The sequence below is a fragment of the Sciurus vulgaris genome, assembly GCF_902686455.1.
Source record: "Sciurus vulgaris genome assembly, chromosome: 5".
NCBI classification, from domain to species: Eukaryota; Metazoa; Chordata; class Mammalia; order Rodentia; family Sciuridae; genus Sciurus; species Sciurus vulgaris.
The window spans coordinates 170,457,755-170,480,130 of NC_136465.1; the positions used below are offsets into that span (position 1 = coordinate 170,457,755).

The window sequence follows — 22,376 nt, forward strand, 5'->3', positions numbered from 1 at the left end:
CCAGCGTGGCCCCTTCCGGGCGCCTTGCCTCTGTCCAGCACAGCAGGGGAGCTCAGAGCTCAGGGACAGAGCCCAGGGGACATGCTCAGGTGGAAGACAGGACAGTATTCACATCCGTCCTCTCCAGCCTGGGTAGCTCCTGCCTGACCCTGACGCGCCGGGAAGGGTCGTCACCCAGGGCAGCCCTGTCGCTGCCGTCCAGCCCTGGCTTCCTCTGCAGGGGGGGGGCAGTGCAGGGTGCCCGGCCTTCCTGGCCTCGGGAAAGCAAACGACAAGCAGGCCAGAGGTCTGGCTGCAGCAGACCCGCCCTTCTGCTGCCCGCCCCCGGGGCCACCTGCTCTCCCTTCCCTCTACTTTTCCCTCCGCCTGAGACCCCAGCCCAGCTCCGCAGGCACTGCCGCCGACGCTGCCTCTATTTTAAATGGTGCTCTTCGTCCGTTGTATTTTTGCATTAATTCTGACTTTTTGCATAAGAACGTCATTGGTGTGGGTAGGCGAGGTTTCTGGTGTCCCTCTGGGTTTCGCCTGGGGGCTGCGCGGCCGGCCTCAAGCCTGCCAGCCATGGCAGTCAGGGCGCCAGCCGTCGGTGTCTCCCCGTTCAACAGCTCCCCGCAGGCCGCGCGCCTCCTCTGTGCCACGGACCAGTGTGGGGCAGAAACAGGAGCCAGACACGGTGGCCCTGAGGACAGCGTGGGCAAGGACAGCCGCGGACTGCAGGACAGCGTGGCCACCCCTCGCTGGACATCCTTGTGGGCAGCTCTGAGCGGAGGTCTCCCTCGGCAGCCCTTCCGGCCTCGTTGATGCTTCTGTGAAAGTAGCAGATGGCGGCCCTGGGAGACGTCACCTGCAGGGGGTCTGCACAAGGTCGCACTCTCAGAAGCAGTGGGCTCAGAGTCCTGCCCAGCTCCGCCTGGCTCTGGGCACACCTGCCGCTGGCATGGTCTGGCCACCTCCCTGGGCTCCCTCTGGGACAGTCAGGAGGGCTGCCCGGAGGAGGCCCTGCGTGAGCCGAGGAGGAGTTTACAGCGGGCGGGAGTCTGCCCAGCGGAGGCAGAGGTCACGTGCATGCCCGGCAAGGCCGTCAGGTCCGAGTTCTGAGAAGCCGTGACCGCCTCAGGCCCGCTTCCTCTTTCTGCCCTGTTTCCTCGCCAGGGCAGCAGAAGTAAATAGGAAGCGCCAGCTCACTGCTGCCTGGAGGCTCCGGGGAAGGCTGGCCTGTCCCCCTCAGAGGTAGGGCCTGGCTCCCAGGGCAGGGCTGAAGGGCGCGGAGTCCAGGAGGGAAGGGACAGGGTGTCCAGGGAGACAGCTTGCTCTGGGGACTGGTGGAGATCAGGGCTCGGCCTCTGGGGAAGACTCGAGCCCAGACTCGAGAGGTGGGGGGCAGCGGGGTGGGACGTGTCGGTTCCATGTGAGGGCTGGGGCCGGCCTCGGCAGTCTGGCGGGGTGGAGGGAGCCGCCGGGAAGGCGGGCGCCGTGCCGTCGTGGCTGTCTCTGGGCTGTTGGTGGCAGTGCACATATCCCCTCTGTGCCCGGGCTTCTGCGTCGCCATCTGTGGAATAGAAGGGGGCGGAGAGACCTAGAGAGGAAGAGAGGACACTGGACACACAGCAGGGCCACAGAGAGACCGGGGCAGAGGGGGCGTCTGACAGCCCCTCTGGTTCCACCACTGCGTACTGAATCTGTACCCAAACCGGGCGCCGTGCCGTCTGCTCCAGGGCACGTCGGGCACAGACAGGTCTGCCGCAGACCCGAGGGCAGGCGTTGGGGCCCACGCTGGGGTGTGAGTGTGCGGGGCCTCGCCAGACAGCCTCCAGGCCGCCGGGTGTGGCTCTGCTCCAGAACCCCGGCTTCGGTATTTTTGCAAAATCAGAGTCTCATTTCCTCTATCGTCTCCCCGCTGTGGAACGGCTTTGCGAGGGGGGAAGCTTTCCCATTAGCTTCAGGTGGCTCTTCCATCCTCGCCCGCACCCCTCTAGGGCCAGCTCCCACGGGAGGGCCCGCGGGGGTTTGCCGAGGGTGCCTCGTGTCCAAGGAGTCGACACCCCTGATTATCAAATCGGAACAGCCCAGCAGGAGGGAGACGAACGGCCGTCCCCGGCGGCCCCTGTCCCCCATGGACCCCGTCTCCCGTCCTACATCCCACCCTGCCTGGTCGTCCTTCAGGAACCTTCTCCATGTGTGACAGAGGACAGCGTTTCCCTTTGTGCAGGACTGGGACTCTGGCCTAGGCTGCTCCACGAATCTCTGTTTTCATCTGCTGTCGGCTCTGGACAGTATTCCACGTGGTGCGTACAGATCTGACTCATGAATCCACCCAAGGAAGAGGTGGCATTTGTCGGCACGGGGACCTCGAGATCCACCTCAGCCCACGTCATAGACGCTTCGGCTGATACCAGCTTTCCTGCCCCCATCCAAGTGCCCCGGGAGCCTGGGTCCCTAGGAGTAGCAGTTGCCCGGCAAGATCTTGGTCACACACATGACATTTTAATAGGGACTGTGGAATTGCCCCCGAGTGGCTGAGCCAGCGTGACAGGCCGGCTCTGGGGACGTCATCCACCGCCCACTGTGTCCACTGTCCTGGATGAAATCTCGCCCCTGCTGCCAGAGTCGCCCCTTTCCCTGATTAGGGCTGGCCCCTCCTGCCAGGCCCCTTTGCAGGGAAGTTCTTTCTCCCTGTTCTGGAGTGAAGCTTCCCCTCACGGCAGATTCACGTTAAGGTGGACGAATGCCTTATCTACGTAGGTTGGAAATACGTCCTCCCATCACTTCCTTGTTCTTGGCCAGGTCTGAGAAGTCTCATGGCATGTAAAAATGCTCTGCTTATGAGTTTAGAGGTCAAAGCTGCCATTGTTTCTGGTTTTGTTATTCAACCCCTTAATATCAATGATTTTATAATCTTGTTTATTTATTGATTGGTACCAAGGATCTGACCTGGGACACTTATCCACTGAGCCACATCCCCAGGACCATTTTTATATTCATTTAGAGACAGGGTCTGGCTAAATGCTGAGGCTGACTTTGAACTCTCGATCCTCCTGCCTCAGCCTCCCCAGCCATTGGGATTACACGTGTGCACCATGGTGCCCAGCTTACTTTTAACTATATTTTATTTAATTTACCTTATTTTAGTTTTGCCTTTTAGATATTTGATGCACCTGGAATTTGGAGGGATGGGTCATATGTACAGTGATAATCTTAACTCTTTAATAACCTGCCGTCTAGTTATCTGAAAGCCGTAGTTAGGGTGTAGCCCCTCTGCTCCTGGATGCCACCGCGAACCCTCCCCGTGTGTGCTTCTTCCCTTGTTCCCGTCCTCCCGTTACAGCCTTTATTATTTTCCTGGCTAACGGAGCGGGTCTCCCATCTCTGGTGCGTTGTCAATGAGAATGAGCCGATCGAGCCGGTTACAAATCCCTGGAAGCTTCATTCGGATGGCGCTGAATTTAGGGATCACGGGGTGGGAGGGACTCGGGCCGGTGGGCGAGTGGGCACCTCCGCGGGCACGTTTTCCAGGAGGGCACCAGCGTCCCCCTCCGATGCGGCCCCAGGTTTCTGGCACGTTCCGGAGCACCCGAGTTCCCTCCAGCTTTCCGTTGGGTGAGTCTCGCTTTCGTGTGACGGGGACCGGTCTGCGCCTCGCCAGGGACGGCGGGCGTCTGTCCAGAAGGACGTCTCCTCGGGGCGTCTCCTCTTTTGCGTCTCTGGTGTCCCCTTCTCTGGGTCTCACTGGGGTCCCCTTCCCTTGGGACCGTCCCACCTGGCCACCCAGTACCCTTCCTTGAAACACCTCCGTGACAGGGCCCCGCGAAGTTGCTTTTGTCTCGAGTGAATTTGTGTTTTGCTTCTTTATTTCAGTTTTTATTCCATTCAACTTCTTCCTACCTTGAGGAATTCTGATGTGCCTGCTCATTGTGAGTAAGGCGTTGAGAGTTCCTCTTTCCTTCCTCCACCTCTTCTCTTCCATTCTCTTGTCCCAATGCAAACCCCTTAATTTTAGTAACTTTTTATTTTTTATTTTATTTGTCCATTTATTTATTTGAGACAGGTCTCCATTTTCTGGGCTCAGGCAACCTCCCCTCTCCGCCTTCCGAGTTGCTGGGGCTACGGTGTGCACCCTCACACCTGGCTTATACTCAACATTCCTTTCTTTGTCCTGTTTTTTTGGGGGTACTGGGTTTGAACTCAGGGACATTTGACCTCCAAGTTACATTCCCAGCCCTATTTTTGTATTTTATTTGAAGACAGGGTCTGACTGAGTTGCTTAGTGCTTTGCCGTTGCTGAGGCTGGCCTTGACTCTTAATCCTCCTGCCTCAGCCTCCCAAGTTGCTGAATTATAGCCTGCACCACTCTGCCCGGCAATACTTAACCTTTTTTTTTTTTTTTTTTTTGTGGTTCTGGGGAATACTTAACATTCTTAACAGCAGCATTGAATTTAAATTTTCTACCAACTTTTGGGCTTAATTAGCACACGTGTGCTCTTCCAACACAAGACAAGGTCCTTACCAAGTTTTCAGTTCCCCTCTGCCCGACCTCACAGCCAACTCCCACGCCAGTCCTTTGAGTTTTAGCTCAATATCATTTTCCTGTTTTGGCTTCTTTTTACTCTATGCCATAACGATTCTTCTTCCTTTAAGTCTTGGCCATTTCTTTTCTCCAGTACTGCATATGATCTTTCTCTCTTGAAATTTGTCTTTCCCGAAATATATCCTAGGTTAATTTTTTTAAAGAAAAGATCTGAAACTTTTTCTTTACCTTTGTGACCAAAAATTTTTGTTGCCCTTGAATGTCAAAAAAAAAACCAAACAAAAACAAAAACAAAAACAACCAAAACCAACCCAACCAACCAAACAAACAAACAAAAAAAACTTTGCTTCTCGTGATTCTTGGTTATCCATCTTTTTCCTGGGAGTTTTCAAGACCACACTCTTGCCAACCTGACCTTTGTCCCATTGAAAGTAACCTGCTTGTTCACTTCCCTCTGGAAGTTTTTGCAGGATTGCCCTTTTATTGGGGGAAGATGGAAAAGTTCAATCTGCATGTAACTGGGTGTGGCTGTGTTGGAGAGGAACCTTGGGCCTGGGCCTGATCTCTCTTCTATTACAATCCCCATTGCAGTAGCCTCTCTCCCTTAAAAAAGTCTTCCTTGTCTTAGAAACAAAGTCGTCTTGTTCTTCCCTTAGCAGACTGTTGTCTCTTAAAAGACCTGAGAACATTTGCTACTGCATCTGATGGACTGAATGTGGAAAATTCGCAAGCAACAGTGGCTCAACAACATAGAAATTTGTTTCCCCCTACATAAAAGACGTCCAGGGTTGGTCATCTCAGGCTGGTACAGTTGCTCTGAAGCAACAAGAGAAATCCAAGCACCTCTCTTTCTCTCACATAGTCCTTGCATACGGCTTTCATCCTCAAGGTAACCTTATGGTCCAGATGGCTGCTGGGGTTCCGGCCTTCACTTCTGAATCACGGGCTTGGAGGAAGGAGGAAAGGCAGAGGAGCAACAATGGACTCCTTCTCACCTGGGTCCTTTAAGCAGTCATTTCTGCAAGACACACATAAAGCTTCTACTCATATCTCCCTGGACATGATTTTAACCTGACCATGCCTTCTGGCAGGAAAGGATAAGAAATATAACTTTTCATTGTATACAACAATAGCCCAGCTTGGGTTTTTGTTACCAGGAGAACGGGGGCAGCCAGGCAGCTGGCGCTGCTCCCCATGTGTGCCTATCCTCTGTGCCTCTGCTTCTGGAGGTTGGGATTCTTGGATCCTTTTCCAGGTCTCAATCTGTCTCTAAAACTTTCCACCCGCCTCCTGTCTGCTGCTTTCTCGCGAAACGTCTACCTCGGCAAGGCGATCATTTGTGGTGCTTGCTCTGTGATTTGGCTGGTTATTGATCTTTAAATCCTGGCTTCACAATCTAGGAACTCTGGGTTCTGTTTTTTGCACACAAGTAAGTCTGTGTTTTAAAATAGCTCTGATGTCTCCCATCTCCCTGAGGATGCTGATTTCCAGGCTTCAAAGTTTTCCTTTCTTTTGGCCATGACTGTGAGGTCTGTAGAAATGTCCGTCAAGCCAGGCTAGGTCCCAGAGGACCCGTCTGACCCTGGCGATCGGGGAATCACGATCACTCTTGATGTTGCGGCTAAGACGCAAAGTCCTGAGCCAGCCTGCTGTGGGCTTCAGCGCCAGCCTGTGTCCCGCACCAGCCGGTGACCCCACGACACTTCTGAACGCCCCTAGGTGGCTTCCCTCATCTGCAAAGTGAGGCTCCTTACCTGTAGCCCACACAGGTTCATTAACATCTGTGAACAGTGCCTGGCGAATGGTAGGCATTAAAAAATTGCCGGGGACTCGGGTGAATTCTCTGGGCATGGGTGAATATTCTCTTTGCATTCTTTAATGGGGTCTGTACGTTTTACTCTTTCACAGTGGAAGATAGCACCTGTTTTCTATCATTTTGGTTGCTATGGTCTGTATGTTTGTATTCCCCAAATCTCATACGTTGGAATTTGGGAGGTGGAGCCCCTGACAGGGATAAGTGTCCGATTGGAGCGGCCCAGAGAGTTTCCGGCTCTTTCCGCCACATGGGATTACAGAGGAGAGTCCACGAGAAGCAGCCCTCCCCATAGACCAATCTGCCAGCACCTCAGTCGTGGACCTCAGCTTCCGGAAAAAGAGAAATGAACATCTGCCGTTTATCAACTGCGTCGTCTGTGGGATTTTGTTGCAGCCGCCCTAACAGATTAAGACACCAGTGCAGACATTCGTTTGTGCTTTTTGTGCCTTGCTTTAGGATTCTGTTCGTTTTATAAAACACAGAAGACTTGCTTTGATGTCCTTTTATCTGTCAGTCTTTGCTCTCTGATTTCTTTGATTGTTTTTAAGTTTTAATAGGTCAAAGGTTCACGTCTATGGTTTGGAGTTTAATATGATTTGACTTTTTACATTTGAAGTTTTGTTTGACCTCCGTGTGGGGAAAGGGGTGAGAAGGTTTTGACGGGTTATTCCATCACCCTAACATTTAAAAACAGGAATATTCTATCACTTCATACTGTTTACTTCTTCTTTTATCATAGAGGAAAATGGAGTAAAATACGGTTTAACCCTATTGTGTCCCCTGACAGGTAGGTGGGCAGGTGGACAGAGAGTCGGACAGGCAGGCAGGGGAGGCCCAGCGTGTGGCATGTGCGTCCTGAGGGAGGCGTCGGAGCCTTGCAGAGAAGGGAGCCCCCGAGTCTGCTCTGCTCTGGGTACTTCCCAGGGCCCAGGAGCTCATGAGATGAGGAAATCCCCAGCCTCTTCGGGGAAAGGAGAACTGGGGCAGACGGCATTGTGGGAGAAATGCCGGTAACGGAGCGGAGGCGGGGAGCGCCAGGCCCGAGACAGCTGGCACCTGGGGTGACACGGTGCAGCCAGCGCCGACTCCCCAGAGCAGCGCGGGCAGAAGGCCATGGGAGCTGGGTTCAGTCAGAGCCCGGGCCTCCCTCTCGGGGCTCTCAAATCGGGGGCCACTGCACCCTGTGCCCAGGACCGTCTGTCTCAGAGGCGTTGAGCCCATCCCCTCACGGTCGCCCCAGGACCCTGAGCTTCCAGGGAAGGGCCTGTCTTGGATGCTTCACTGGGGCCGGGTCTCCCCCAGGAGAGGGTCAGTGCCCTGGGCAGCTCCCAGCAGCCATACCTTTCCGCAGGCCCAGAGGACCAGAGTCTTGGAGAGCGATCACAGGAGCGGTGACATGGGTCAGGCCCAGCGCCTGCAAGAACAGGAACACGGACCTCTGCAGCAATGAGGACCTCCACCCCGCCCCCAGCCAGGCCTCCCCTGGAAGGCCACCTGCAGGTCCACAGCTGACTGGGGAATGGCGCTGAGCTGGGGGCTGCTCCTCCTGGCCCTGCTGGCCCTGTGGGGGCCCGGGGTCGCAGGGTCAGAAGGTGAGTCCGATGGCTCCTTCCCCTCCCCTCTCCCTTCCCTCCCCCTCCCCTCCCCCTCACTGCTGGGCCCCGAGGGGGCCGCTCCCTCTGGAGCCCCCACACTCCCAGAACCACAGCTCCCCCCCAAGCTCCCCTCATGGCTTCTGTTGCTTCTCCCTGGACCTCCCCTGGCCCCTGGCCCTGTCCACCCTCTGGCTTCCTGGAGAACCTGGCGGAGGCCCGGTCACTGCTCTGCCCAGGTTCCTCAGCCTGGCACTCGAGGCCCTGCCTCCACGCTGGTCCAGGCCCCTCTGGCCTCCCTCCCCACTGACCCTCTGCTCCTCTGGCGGCATCAGGGTCCCACCTCCAGGCCCCGGGGTCCCTCCCGCTTCAGCCCCCGGTGAACTCGACTTGGGGGTGACCCCGGGAACCTCGTTGCCTTTCCACACTCAGCCTGGCGGCTGTGGGCAGGGCGGGGCCCGTGGCGTCTTGGGCCTGGCCCTGCCTCTCCTCCGTGGTGCCCGTGGGGTCAGGGCAGGACGTGCGTGTGAGGCAGGGCCCTGTCCTGAGGGCCTGGAGCAGCATGGGGCAGGGGCCCCGAGTGGCCGGCAATCAGCCCACCTGTGTTTCTGTCAGGAGGGGAGAGTCCCCACCCACAGAGCCCCCGGCCCCCGCAGGCCCAGGCCCCCGCAGGGATCCAGGACCCCTTCCCGGGGCTGCACATCCCGAGGAGCTGGGCGGTGACCAGGGACACGGGAGGGGACAGAGTGACCCCTTGCGCTCTGCCGTCAGAAACCGTCCCGCTGCAGACGCTGAGCTGCTACAACGACTACACCAGCTACATCGCCTGCAGGTGGGCGGCCGCCCGAGCCGCCCAGGGGCTCCTCAACCTGACCCTCCACCGCAGCGTGAACGGGTGAGCCACCGGGCGCCCGGGCGGAGGCAGGGCAGCCGCGTCGTCCTCCCTGGAGTGGAGGGGGCAGGTGGGGTCAGCGTGGGTTGGACCAGACAGGACAAGGGAGGAGGGCGGCCCAGGAGCCCTGCCCGGCCTGCCTGCTGGCCTCTGATGTCGGGGGCCCAGGGACAGACGGGCCTCCACACTGAGGTGGTGGTGGAGGTGACGGTGACCTCGCCTGGGCAGACTTTCCCCACGTGGCCTGTTCATCCTCCCCGGAGCTGGACGGGACAAGGACACCAGGCCTGGTTCCCAGAGGGGGAGATGGAACCCAAGGTGGGGCTGTCAGACACGGGGAGGGCCGCCGGGACAGGCGGCAGCACAGAGGCAGTGTCCGCTGCCCGCGGGGCTCCTCACCCTCCGGCCCCTCCACCTCCCCACGAGAGGTGGCCACCTCCTGACCCACGGCCTCTGTGCGCAGGCCGCCTGGGAGGTGGCTGGCCTCACTCTGGCCTTGGGGCTCTGAATCAGCCGCAAGTGGAACAACGAAACGGCCCGGGCGTCTCTGCACCCGCCTCCCTCAGAGCTCTCCGGGACTCAGTCCTCCCTGTGCTGTTCCCTGTCCCCTGTGCCGCCTCCCACCCCTGGTGACCACTTTCCCTGCCTGAGACAGCAGGAGCCTGGGCGGGGAGCTCCCTGGACCTGGCTGGTGAGGGCCCCCGGCCCCCCAGGGAATCATGTCTCAGCCACTGTCTGAGCCTGAGGCTGGACCTTCAGGTCTCACTGCTCAAGGACGTGGCTGCCACCACGGTCCCCACCCTCCCCTGTGTCCCTGATGGTGCCCCCAGGTCATTCCCATCACCTGGCAAGTGTGGCCCAATGCCCGGTCCCAGACCCAACAGTGACTGCAGCCCCGGGGCAGCTCCTGGGGCTGCGTCCCGAAGCCCCAGCCCCTCCCTGCTGTCCCTCACTGCGACTCTCCTCTAAAGTCTTCAGGTCTCACAGTGCCTGATGTCAGGTCTTTCCTCCACAAACGCCCTTCCCAGGATTCTGCTGTCCCTACTGCCACCTGTCAGTCAGCAACACCTCCGCAGCTGGGGGAGGTCTGGCCTTCTCCCTCTGACCATGGGAGGCACTTGTCTCCAATGACCTCAGTGTCCTGTGGCTCCTCTTGCTCCGGACTCAGTGCCATGTCCCCCAGCCCCCATCATGTCCCCGCCAGCCCCTTTTGATGGCTTCTTCGCTTCCTTTTTTATCTCAACGGAAAGGGCGAGATGGGTGGGTTTGATGCTGGACCTCCTCTGTTATCCACAGCCGATCTTCAGAGATCTGGTCTCGGGCCAGGGCCTCCAGCTTAGATGGAAATCTCCAGCTGGGCCTCCCCTAACGGCTGGGCCTCGTGCCTCTCCATGCGTCACTTGGAATAGGTGTCTCTGACTCCAGATGTCCCTGTTCACTTAGGGCCTCTGCCCAAAGGTGCTCCCGTCTCCTCTTCCCCTCCTTCTGCCTGAGCCAGTAGCCATGGGGCTCAGGCAGAGCGAGGAGTTAGGTTTGGCTGAAGTCTCCCATCTCCGCTCCTTCCCTGCTCAGCACCCGACACAGAGGTTGTCAAATCTGTCTTCAAACAGCATGTCTGACCATGCTGATCCTCCTCCATGGTCCAAACCACTTCCTATCCCAGGGGTGGCCCAGAAGTAACTGGGTGGCCCCAACCCGCCCCGTCCACAGCCAGCACCCAAGGACCCCTGGTGGCCTAGTCCATGGGCCACACCTTCTGTGACTCTCACTCCAAACCTCTGCCCCTAACTCACTGTGAAATCCAAATATTCTGACTGACCAGACCCAGGTCTGTTCTGCTCACAGTTCACAAGCTAATCCTCGGGGGTTAGTTGGGGTGAGGTAAAAGAATGATCTGGAAAGCCAGACAACCCAGGAGAGATCATCTCCACCTCTGGTGGCAAGCTGAGCTCACGCAGGGGTCGGGCAGTAGCTCAGTCCCTGAGGCGGGGCGGGGGCATCAATCCCAGGCTGTGGTGCCTTCCCGACACACACATGCTGTCACCTGGAGGGCACCAGAGGCCAGATACTGATCAGTGAGTTTATGATTTGGATCTTTGAAGTTTCTTTTCCCAGGAAAAGTTAGATTTGCAATTTAAGATAGAGATCAGAGGAGGAGCAGACACAGCCTTTGCTGGAGAAGAGGTTTAAGACTTTGGTAGCTTTGGTCCGAGGTGCCATCTGCAGCCAAGCTAGTGGGAGACTCGTGGTCTGTAGACTGGCCTGCGAGTTCCATAATTAGTGACTTTTAAAGTCCACTAAAAGCCCGCGAAACCAGGGGGTCCTGTAGGTCAGCCCTCGGTTACTCTCAGATTGCTCTTACGCCACTCCTTACAGATGGTCCGTCCCTACGGGTCCTATCTGGTCACTTAGATCTCTTGTGAGCACTGAGCAGTCAGATCCCCACCAACCACCAGCCACAGGCCACTACCCCATGCTCTGTGAGACACCAGGGTGCAGTGCGGCTGGCCACGGGCCCCTCCCATCGCCTGGAGCCCCCTCTCCTGGGACTTGTGCGCTCTCCTGGCCACCTCCTTAGGAGGCTCAGCCCACAGGCCACCTGTTCAGCAAGTCCTCTCTGTCCTCTTCTTCAAACCGCACCTGACCCCCACAGCTCCCAGACCCCTTGTTCCCTGCTGTGCTGTCCTCATGAAGTTGTCCCCACTTCCTCTGTTATCAGGGGTCCAGCCCGTGTCTCTGCCCCCAGCAGCCCAGGGGCGGGCAGGACCTGGGGAGTTCACGGACGGCCCCTGACCAGGACGAAGCTGCACGTGGCGGGCACTCAGTGACACCCGATGAGTGAAGGATTCCTTCTTCTCTTTTTAATGTGTTCCGTTTAGACACACAGGACAGGAGGAGGTGTTTACACGTGTCACACACACGGAGTCTGGCTCCCCATTCCCATGGTGCTGCGTGGGGTGGATCACGCTGGTCCCGATCCACCTGCGAACACAGGAACCTCACGCCGCGCCCTTCTCTTCCTGTTCCCAACCCCCTCCCTTCTTTCCCCTTTCTCCAAAACAAGGGGCTGCCATCTCCCCTCCCCCGTCCCGCCTTATTGTGAGGCAGCATCCGCAAACCAGAGAGAGGTTCGGCCTTCGGGGTTTTTTGGGGGTGGGCCTATTTCACTCAGCAGGACAGTCTCCAGCTCCGTCCATTTACCAGCACATGCCACACATTCATTCTACTTTGTGGGGGAAAAATATTCCATCCTGTACAGACGACATCCATTTCGATAAATGGATGCTTCTAGTTCTCTTTAGCGGACGCTGTGCTCTCCTGACAGGGACCCTCCGCAGCCCGTGTCCTGTGGCCTCAGTGAGGACACGCCCTCGCCAGCCTGCCCGGCTGCCCCGTGTGTGCACAGAAGCTGCCGCATCCCGTACCAGGACTTCGTCATCGCTGACGAGGACTACTACTTCTTCCAAGCAGACCGGCCTCTGGGCGTCCAGCTCTCGGTGCTGCTGACCCAGCACGGTGAGGAGCTGGGGCCTGGCCAGGGCGGGTCCCGTCTACCCAGGGCCACCAGGGGTGAGAGTCTCCAGGTCTGGACCCTGTCCTGGGTGGGGATGGGACGTGGCGTCCTCACAGTGCTGGCCTCTGAGCGGCCTCTGAGCGGGTGCCATGACAGCACCCTGCCACCTGCCAGGCCCCTGGCTGCCAGCCCAAGGCCTCCCTCCAGGAGAGCCCTTCCCAGGAGGCTCAGGGAAGCTCTCACTGACAGGAGCCGCCATCTTTGCTGCCCCCTCTCGTCTCTGCGACAGCCCTTGCTGTGGATCAGGCCCTTGAGGCCCAGGAGTGCAGAGTCACCGCTGAGCAGACGCGGCCGTGACAGGCCCACTCTCCCACGGGCTTCCCACACTCAGGCAAGGGGTGGTCTGCTCACGCCCTCGCCGGGGCCCCGGGGCCGCGTGGTGGGGCTACGCAGGCTCCCGAGGCCGCCTGGTCGGGTGCAGACACGCGTCTGGAGCTGTGGTTTGACCTGCTGTGTACGAGAGGGAAACGCGGTGGCCCTTCAGACTCACGGACTCAGGGAGGTCAGGGCCGAGGAGGCCGAACACGGGCCGGGGCGGCTCAGTGGTGGGGCGCCGGCCGAGCCGCATGGGGCCTGGTCCATTCCCAGGCCTGGGGAAAGGGGAGGGGGCTGTGAGGAAGGTTAGGGGACCGTCCAGCCAGTGCACGCAGGGCTCGTGGGGAGGCTGTGTCCTTGTCCACCTCCCGGAGAGCAGGGCCAGGGAGGGCTGACCTTCGGCCTTTGACTTCCATGCTGCTGAGGCGGGAGGGAGGGGCCGTGCCCGCTGCTGCCCAGCGTGGGGAGCTGCACTGAGCCTGGGCCCCGGCACGTGGCCTTCCTGCCCCTGACCCAGGGCCACCCGCTGCTCGGCAGCTTGGAGGGAGCCCGCTCTGTCCCTGCCCCGGCCACAGGCCATGCAGCTGTGCCCTGGAAGGGGCAGGTCAGGCCACTGGGAATTCCTCTGAAGGGTGTTTGCAATGCGGGCTTGGGGACAGAGGGTCTGGACCCCAGGGGAGCTCAGCACTGCCACTGAAGCACTTCCCGTGTGAGGCCACCTGGAGGGGACATGCACCAGGAGAGGCAGGGGCCAGGGCTGAGGGAGCAGGACGGCTTCCCAGGGAAAGGAGGGCCTGGCAGGATGGGAGGGATGGAGCCAGGGCGGGAGGAGCCCCTGGCAGCGGTGACCACCTGGGCAGGACAGGAGGCTCAGGAGACTGCGGCGCTGGAGAAGTCGGTCCTTGAGTCCAGGGAGCATCAAGCTGTCCAGTCCAGGCGGCGGAGGGCAGAGGTCTCCATTTCCTGCACAGGACTGGAGAGGCCCCCTCTAATCACAATGGGAGGCTGGCATGAGGATGCTGGAGGCAGGCGTGTGTGTGCAGAGTGGAGGAGAGGCCAGGGAGGCAGGGAGGCTGGTGTCCATGATGTGGCCGGAGCAGCCTGGACGTGTGGTCTCTACGCAGCGGACAGACAGGGACAAGAACGTGGGAAGGCACAGGCACAGGACGCGGGCGCTTCATCTTCTGCTTGTTCTTTCTGTGGCACCCACGGGAACCAGGAGGCGTGAGCAGACCACTGGCAGCCGCGCCCTAGGGAGCTCAGGCCTGGACGCGGGAAGGGCTCTGGGGAGATGGGCCCTGGCAGCTGGGAGGGAGAGCGGCTCCGGCCTCCTGAGGGCCGGGTGCGTAGGACGTCGCTCCCAGCCTGAGTGCGCTGGCTCTGACTGGGAGGCCGGGAGGCGAGGGCACTGATGTGCATCTGGCCTCTGAGGCTGCCCTGCAGACCTGGGACAGTCACCTCCTCCGTCACTATCTCCACCTGTGCAAGGAGCAGGTGGAGGAGAGTCGCTGAAGTCCCGTGACCAGGGTGGTGCCTGGTCCCCAGGCAGCCTCGCTGGCTGTGTCCGTGGAGCTCGGGGCTGAGGCTCCCACGCCCCGTCAGCCTCAGGGGCGGGAGTGCGGCGATCCATTACTGATGCCTGTACCAGCCGCGGGTGGGAACAGGGTGGTTTCTGTGCTGAGCACCTGCCATCCTGGGTTATGACTCCTTCAAGCTCCAGCTGGGACTGGCTCTAACACACCATGTCCCATGGCCACCACGGGACACTCACCTGCCTGAAGTGGCTGTTTGGAAATTGTCTCCCAGCATGAGCCACAGAAACGGGGCCCCAGGAGCCCCGGCACCTCGACGGCCTTCGGCGGGGTAGCCCAGGGTGCCCGAACACCTGCTGGGCTGGAGACTGGTCCCTGTGCACAGTGACCTGCCCCAGGGTCCCTGCTCACACCGGGTCCCCGTGTTTGTGCACATGAGGGGCCACTCAGCCTGGGCTCCTGCTCATGGTCACCCTGCTGCCGGGGCAGCTCTGGGCTGGCACCCAGGCACCCAGGCAGGCCCCGTGCTGCCCTCACGTGCCCTCTGCTTCCTCCCCTGCAGTCCAGCCGCCCCCACCCAAGGACCTGCAGATCAGCAAGGCCAGGGACCATTTCCTGCTGACCTGGAGTGTGGCCCTTGGGGACGCCCAGACACCCTGGCTGGCACAGGGGGACCTGGAGTTCGAGGTGGTCTACAGGCGGCTTAGCGACTCCTGGGAGGTAGGATGGGGCCGGCTGGGCCTTGTCCCGGGGAGGCGGGTTGACCCTTCCTGCAGCGCCCTCTGTCCCTCAGGATGCCACCAGCCTCCGCTGCAGCTCGTCCCAGGCCGTCTTGGAGGCAGAGCGCCTGGTGCCCAGCAGCACCTACATGGCCCGGGTGCGGACGCGGCTGGCCCCCGGCTCCCGCCTCTCGGGCCGGCCCAGCCAGTGGAGCCAGGACATTCTCTGGGACTCGCAGCCAGGTACTGGGGCCCGGGCAGCAGGTGTCCCTCTGGGGCGGGGTCTCCCGGGCAGAAGGGGTCTAGGCGTCCACTCCGTGGCCTTGCAGGCACTGGGGCTATGTGTCCTGAGCCTGGGGCAGCCCCGTCTGTGGGCGCTCTCTGGCCGTCCTGGGCCCCGCAGCTTGTGTCCTGTGAGCTCTCTGGTCACCAGACACTGTCCTCACAGCTGTGTGTGAATGAGCACCACAGGCGGGCCTGGCCTCGGCCGCTGTGTCCAGTTCCCCATGAGGAGCTTGGAGACGTCCCTGCCTCGGGTGTGGCGCGGACCTCCCGGCTCCTCCGGTGCTGTGGGCACCTAGCTGGCAGGTGCCGGTTGAGGGTGAAGCCCAGGCTGCTGCCCAAACCTGAGACCTGCCCGTGCTGAGCCCCTGCTGCCCCTAAGCGCTGGAACAGGCCGGCAGTGACCCAGGATCTTCCCTGCCAGGGGACGAGGCCCAGCCCCGCAACCTGCAGTGCTTCTTCGACGGGGCCCACGCGCTGAACTGCTCCTGGGAGCTGAGGGCCCCCGTGGCCAGCTCTGTCTCCTTCGGCCTCTTCTACAGGGCCGGCCCCCAGGCGCGGTGAGTGCTGCCTGTCCTCCTGCTCTCGGCCGCCCAGGTCAGGCCTCCTCCTGTGGCCTGGTCTCAGCTCTCCCTGGTCCCCATGTCCCCCGTCCCTGCTTTCAGGGAGGAGGAGTGCTCCCCGGTGCTGAAGGAGGCGCTCAGCAGCCTGGACGCCCGGCTCCGCTGCCGGATCCCGGTGCCCGACCCTGAGGCCGGCGGGCTGTATGTCGTCTCTGTCCGCCCACGCAGGGAGGGGCGGCTCATCAAGAGCTCGGAGCACAGTGAGTGGCCGTGTCGTGGGCGCCTGCCTCTGTGCTCGTCCTTCCCGTGGACACCCCCAGTGTCCCTCCTGGCCCATCCAGTGTGTCCCTGTGGAGGGAGTGCTGTCCAGTGACCGGAAGGGACCTTCTTTTAAACCAGGCCCCTGGCCCTCCCCGTGTCCTCTCTGGCCTTGCAGCTGTCCCCAGCCCCCAGAATCTTCCAGACCCTTTGGCTCTCCATCTCTCCTGGTTCCCAGCTCTCCTCCGACTCCTCTTGTTTTCTACCCGTGATCTGTGACTTCCTTGTCAACTGTGGGTTGGAGCTTCGCAGTCGGACTGAGGACTGGCGGGTGGATGTAACTCCTCCCTATGGGCACCAGGGACCCCATGCAGTGTCCCTTCCTGCGATGGCAAGTCCTCCACCCCCGGGATTGAACCCAGGGCACTTTACCACAGAGCCGCGTCCCAGCCCTTCCTGTTCTTTGACACAGGGTGACCCTACGTTGCCTAGGGTCTCCACTTGCTTTCTTGGAGTCGCCCCTGCTAAAGAGTTTCCCATGGGTCAAGTGCACGTGGAGTGACACGTGGCATATAGGACAACTCATTACTCGGGGACACGTGTGCTGTTTTCATAAAAGCCCCACCCTCATCGGGCTATAAACATTCTCTTTTTTCCTTCTTTCTGATTGATAAACTGAAGTTCAGAGTGATTGAGTGACTTACTTAAAGTTGCACAGCTAGCAAGATGTCAGTCGAGGTTGAAACGCAGGACTTCTGAGTCCACACCTGGTGTCTGCCTTCTCTGTCTTTGGCATTTTCCAAATTCAGGTCTACTGCCCACAAGGGAGGAGCTGTCCCAAAGGGGCTTCACCTTTCTGCTTAGCCACAATGTGGTTGGAGACAGTGTCCCCTAGATGTCACTGAAGGCCCTTTGCAGCAGATGCACGCGGGCTTTTCAGGGGGAGGGCTTTTGAGCGGCTCATGGCTTCAGACATACCCTACCCCTCTGGGGTGTCAAGGGACAGTAGCCCAGAATAGAGCAGGTCTCAGAGGCTCTGGGGCAGTGTGGGGACTGGCTGGGCCAAGGCTGCGGAGTCACATGTCGGGAGTCACTCTTGCTGAGCCGCCTGTCCAGGGACTTCCTTCACTGTGCCGAGTGGCACTGGGTGCTGGGGACAAGGTGCACATCTAGCCTGGAGCTGAGCGGCTGGCTGGGTCTTCACATTGTGCACGAGGAGGAAGCAGGCCACTGGCCTCCACCCCAGGAGCCAGTCTCCCAGAGTAGGCAGCGATGCAGACAGGCACGAAGGCCCCAGCGGCTGGGCCTGGGGTCTTGGCTGGGGAGACAGCAGGGTGGCCATCCTGACTCACAGGAAATGTGGTGCTGGAGTGGAGAACACCCTGAAGTTCTCCCTCCCGCAGTCCAGATGAAGCACCCGACCCTGCAAGTGACCAAGGACAGGGACAGCTACAGCCTGCGCTGGCAGGTGGAGAAGATGTACTACACGCACATCGAGCACACCTTCCAGGTCCAGCACAGGAGGGACGCCGAGCCCTGGGAGGTGAGAGTGTCAGCGGGAGGGAGCCCCCGAGCAGCCCCAGGGTGCCAGGCAGAGGCCACCACCGGGACGAGGGGCCGTGACCCGGTGGTCAGCAGGTCCTGGTCCTGTCGCTTGAGAAGGAGCTGAACTGAGTGAGGTGGCTGGTCCCAAAAGAGCCAGCCTGGGATGCAGGGGGCCGAGGCCCTCAGGGCAGGCTGACACCCTGGGATTCGGGTTCTGGACAGTCCTGGGCCCGAGTTTCAGGGCAGCGCTGCCTGTGCAGACCCCGCAGCTCCTGAGCCCGAAGCAGAGCCCGCAGGGCCTCCCCAGAGCTCCAAGCCGGGAACAGGGAGGCTGAGGCCAGGAGGGGCTCAGCTGGAGGCAGCAGAAGGTTCCAGACTGCGGGGCTCCTGCCTCAGGGCCCGGAGCCGGGTCCACTGCACTGTGTTCCTGGGACAGCCACAGGGAGCCCCCGGCAGGCGGAGAGTCCCCAAGTGAGGTCTGACCAGGACATCCCAGGCCTGGGCCTCGGTGTCCCCGGGAGCTGAGAGCAGGGCTCCTGGCCCCCGGGCAGCGCTGAGCTTCAGGGTCCCCGTGGGCACCAGGCAGTGGTGGGGCTGCAGGGGCGCCGTGGGACGGGAGCAAGGGAGGAGGCCGCGGCTCAGCCACCTGCCCCCCAGGACAGCAAGATGGTGACCCTACGGAGCGCCCACAGCATGGCCCTGCCGGCCCTGGAGCCCTCCACCAAGTACTGGGCCAGGGTGAGGGTCAGGCCCACCCCCGGTGTCTACAACGGGATCTGGAGCGAGTGGAGCCAGGCGCAGTCCTGGACCACTGACTGGGGTAAGTCCGGGCCCACCTGCCCTCCCGGGTCAGCCCACGGGGCAGAGGACACAGGAGGTGTGGGCACAGAGAAGCGAGGCCCCAGACCCCCACTACCCAGCCTCTGTTCCCCTAACGTGTCTGTCACTGGAAGGGACACCTGCTGTGCACAGGCACCTCAGGTGAGGACTTGAGAAAGTAGAGGAGAGTAGGTCTCACGATCACTCCTCCTTCACATAAGGGCTTCTGCCTCTAGTAATACGCCCCTGCTGGTATGAGCCTTTTTGACAACCTCTGCCCAGCGGTGGTCAGCCTTGGCTTCCTGTTACCATGGCAGTGAAGACACCAGGAGCTCTAGACTGGGGCCTGGATTGGAAGGCTCCACACCTGATCCTTCCATATGCCCCTGGCCATTTTCCATGGTGGTCACCTGGGCACATGTACAGTACGAGACCAGCCCCAGGGGCGTCCACGGCAGATGGAGGAGGTGTGGAGGAAGCCCTGCCAGGCAGCTTGTAGAGGGAGGAGCCCAGGGAGAGAAAGAGGGGGTCTGGAGGGGCCTGGCCGTGAGGGGCTCAACTGCCTGACAGGAAGTGTGGGGCTCCAGGGCCTTTGCACCTGCTGCCCCTGGGCCAGCTCCCCACTCCCTCTGCACCTCTCAAGTTCTCATGGTGCCTGGACGTCAATGTCCAGGCTGCTTCCTCCAGGAAGCCACCATGATGGACTGGGCTGCAGCCAGCCAGAGCCCTGGCCACAGCACCTGGTCTTTGCCAGGCTCGAGACCCTGGGTCCTGATCCCCGAGCACGGGTGGGGCTCAGCCAGGCCCCCTCGGGGTGTCTGTCCCCACCCCGTCTGGCAGGGAGCTTCCGCAGCCTGACAGGCAGGGTCCTGGGGTCCCTGGTCCTGCCCTGGGCCCGCAGCCCTTCCCTCCCCATCCTGAGTGTCCCACCACTGCCGGCAGTGCTGACCACGTGGGTGCTGGCGCTGGTCCTGGTCATTGTCACCCTGCTCTTGCTGCTGGCGCTCCGCTTCTGTGGCGTCTACGGGTACAGGTGAGCCCTCCGAGGGTGAGTGGCCAGGCCCCGGGCGCCCGAGGGCTCGGCCTGGTGCCGCCAGTCCCTGCTGTCCACCCTCCCTGGCCTCGGCGTCCCCTTCCTGGGCACGGAGCCCCGGCCTGCGGTCTCTGCAGCTGTCCCTCCCTGGTGCCTGCTGCAGGCTGAACAGGCAGTGGCAGGAGGAGATCCCCAGCCCTGGCAAGAGCCGCCTGTTCCAGGTAGGTCGCGGGGAGGGCTCCTCGGCCGCCCTGTCCACGGCTGTCCTGGCCCTCCCTCCCCTTCCCGGGGGGTCCCGGTGGGGTGCGGGTGGGCCTGGCCGCAGGAGCCGTCCCTGGGCGCCTGCAGGAGCAGCAGCCCCGGCCCGGAGCCTGTCCTCCGCCTGTCCCCACCTCCCCGGCCCCCACACCATGGGCACGAGTGTCCTCTCTTGCAGAACGGGAGCGCAGGCCTCTGGATCCCAGGCCGCCTGGGGGCTGCCCCCCGATGGAGCCCCCCTCCCCAGGGACCCTGGGACAGCCTCTTCCCTGAGCTGGAGAGGTGAGTGAGGGGCTCCAAGGGGCTCTGGGCCTCTGGGGAGCAGGCGGGCACTGCACGGTGTGCTGGGGCGTCTCGGGAGGTGTCCCTGGCTGACCTCGCAGAGCTCCACAGGGTCAGCGGGACTCCAGCAGAGGCACCCAGGTGGACATCAGGAAGGACTCCCGACTGCCAGGCTAGGGAGGCCGGGCAGAGGCAGGGACAGGAGCACATGGCCTCTCCCTGTCCCCCATCCAGGGAGGTGACACCCTGCAGAGGCCTCATAGGGTGACTGAAGGACATTAGCTGCAGGGCCTCAGTCCTTGGTGGCTGCTCATTGGTCAGGCAGAGTTGGTGGCCCAGCCCTGGGAGCTGCGGAGGAGCAGGCAGGGGGCGGCACAGCCGGGGTCTGGGCTGCAGGGCAGGAGCCAGCCGCCTCCTCCAGGCGGACAACCTGGAACTAAGTACCAAGGATCAAGCATGGGATCCTTGGGGACACCACGTCGGTGGCCAGGTCCCTTGCCAGGGCCTGCTCCCTCTTGTGGGCGGTGGACAGGGCGAGGTCCGCCCTGCCTTGCCTGCACCCCGGTGGTCTCCATCTGACTCTGTCCCCCCGCAGCACACCCTCTGCAGACTTTGGAGACTGCCAGGTGTCACCTCTCACCACAGAGGACCCTCACGCTGTCTGCAGTCCACCCTCCGGGCCCAGCACCACCCCAGCTGCCTCGGGCCCGCACCCCGAGCCGCCCCACAGCCCCCCGCCAGGCCCGCCAGCCCCCTCGGGCAGGCCTGCAAACCGGCTTCCCAGCTTCGACTTCAATGGCCCCTACCTGGGGCCGCCCCTCAGCGGCTCCCTGCCTGACCTCCCGGGCCATTCGGCGCCTCCCCAGAGCCACAAGCCAGCACCGGCAGGCTCCCTGGAGTACCTGTGTCTGCCCCCTGGGGGACAGGTGCAGCTGGTCCCCCTGGCCCAGGTGACGGGGCGGGGCCAGGCTGTGGATGTGGAGCGTCAGCCCAGTCCGGTGGCCGAGGGGAGCCCCTCCCTGGAGTCCAGGGGAGGCCCCGCCCCTCCCGCACCTGGGCTGAGGGTGGGTGCACGGGACCCAGAGCCCAGCCCGGCTCCTCTGCCCGTGAGCTCTGGAGACCCCGAGGTCCCTGGCGTGGTCTCTGCCTATGTCACCACGGCAGATCTGGCTCTTGCCCTGCCCTCGGGGGCCCCATCTGCCTCCCCTGCTCCCCCTCTGGGCCTTCCCTTAGTGCACAACCCCAGCCTCTATCCTGAGCCGCCAGGTGGGCCCCCTGGAACCCCAGACCCCAGGAAACCAGGGTTTGAGGGCTATGTGGAGCTCCCTCCAACCGTGGGCCAGTGTCCCAGGTCCTCCCTGGGCAGTCCTGCCTCTCCTGTGTCCAGCGCCCACATCCCAAGCCCAGGAGAGCCCCGGGAGGAAGTGGCCCTGCCGTCCCCACATGCTGAGGGGCTCCTTGTCCTGCAGCAGGTGGGTGACTATTGCTTTCTTCCTGGCCTCGGGCCTGGGCCTATCTCACCCCAGAGCAAGCCCTCCTCTCCGGGACCCTGTCCTGAGATCGGGGTCCTAGATGAGGTTCATCCAGCCAAGAAGGCCCCATGGCCACCCAAGCCGCAGGTGCCAGCCATTCAGTTCTTCAAGTCCCTGAAGTGTCAGGACTACCTCCCTGGGGCGCCAGGTGGCCCGGGGCGGTGCTCCAAGGCCCTGCAGACCTCTTCCTGAGCCCTGCCCCTGTTCCCAGCCACCCCTGCCCAGCCCAGGGGGCTCCCCTGCTGAGTGAGGGTCCTGGAGAGAGCCCGTGTCCTCTGTCCCGCTGTCCCCCCCCCCCCCCCCCCCCCCCTCTCGTGCAGTTTTCTTTCTGATTGGCTGAGTTTTTGGTCCTGGGTATTCAGCTTTCCACACGTGTCCCCTCTACCTCTCTTTCATTTTTTAAAAACCAGATTTTCTTCTTCTTTTTTTTTTTTTTCTTATACATCTTCCTTCTTTTTCATTGATTCGGTATTGGAGGGAGGCTGGGGTCCCGGGGGCCTCTTCTGAGTGTGGCCTGTCTAGCGTGCCTGAAGACCTGTCAGCCGCCTGTCCCCGCAGACACGGATGCACAGGGCCTGCTGGTAGCCCATGTGGAGCGGGCAGGAGGCTCCAGGTTGGGGGTCAGACCTTGATGGGGCACAAGGACTGGGGTCCTCACGGCAGCCGCAGGTAGTTCCCCACCCATCCCAACTGTCCCTCAGAACAACGGCGTGGGGGGCAGCATGCAGGGCTCCTGGGGAGCCCCGCTGGTCCTCGCAGAGATTCCAGGGGACGGGCCTCGTGAGACCAGCAGCCCTTGCCACGTAGGGAACCCAGGAATCTGGATGAGGCCGGGTGGG

At 61.4% G+C, this 22,376-nt stretch overlaps 1 protein-coding gene across 1 annotated transcript; it reads left to right on the forward strand.

Annotated features, from left to right (window-relative positions):
• The first annotated feature begins 431 nt into the window (after positions 1-431).
• CSF2RB (colony stimulating factor 2 receptor subunit beta) lies at positions 432-21,759 on the forward strand. The gene is made up of 14 exons (XM_079141615.1): positions 432-1,230; positions 7,693-7,933; positions 8,705-8,828; positions 12,151-12,341; positions 14,809-14,966; positions 15,040-15,208; positions 15,672-15,807; positions 15,913-16,070; positions 17,472-17,611; positions 18,271-18,433; positions 19,375-19,465; positions 19,629-19,686; positions 19,902-20,005; positions 20,601-21,759. Exons 2-14 carry the CDS (start codon positions 7,861-7,863, stop codon positions 21,727-21,729), a joined length of 2,694 nt encoding a protein of 897 aa, XP_078997741.1. The 5' UTR covers positions 432-1,230; positions 7,693-7,860; the 3' UTR covers positions 21,730-21,759.
• The last annotated feature ends 617 nt before the right edge of the window (positions 21,760-22,376 follow it).

Coding starts and splice junctions, on each gene's coding strand:
- CSF2RB (XM_079141615.1), top strand. CDS start 7,861: ATGGCGCTGAGCTGGGGGCTGCTCCTCCTGGCCCTGCTGGCCCTGTGG. Junction 7,934..8,704: donor CGGGGTCGCAGGGTCAGAAG/GTGAGTCCGATG, acceptor CTCTGCCGTCAG/AAACCGTCCCGCTGCAGACG. Junction 17,612..18,270: donor GGGACGCCGAGCCCTGGGAG/GTGAGAGTGTCA, acceptor CCTGCCCCCCAG/GACAGCAAGATGGTGACCCT.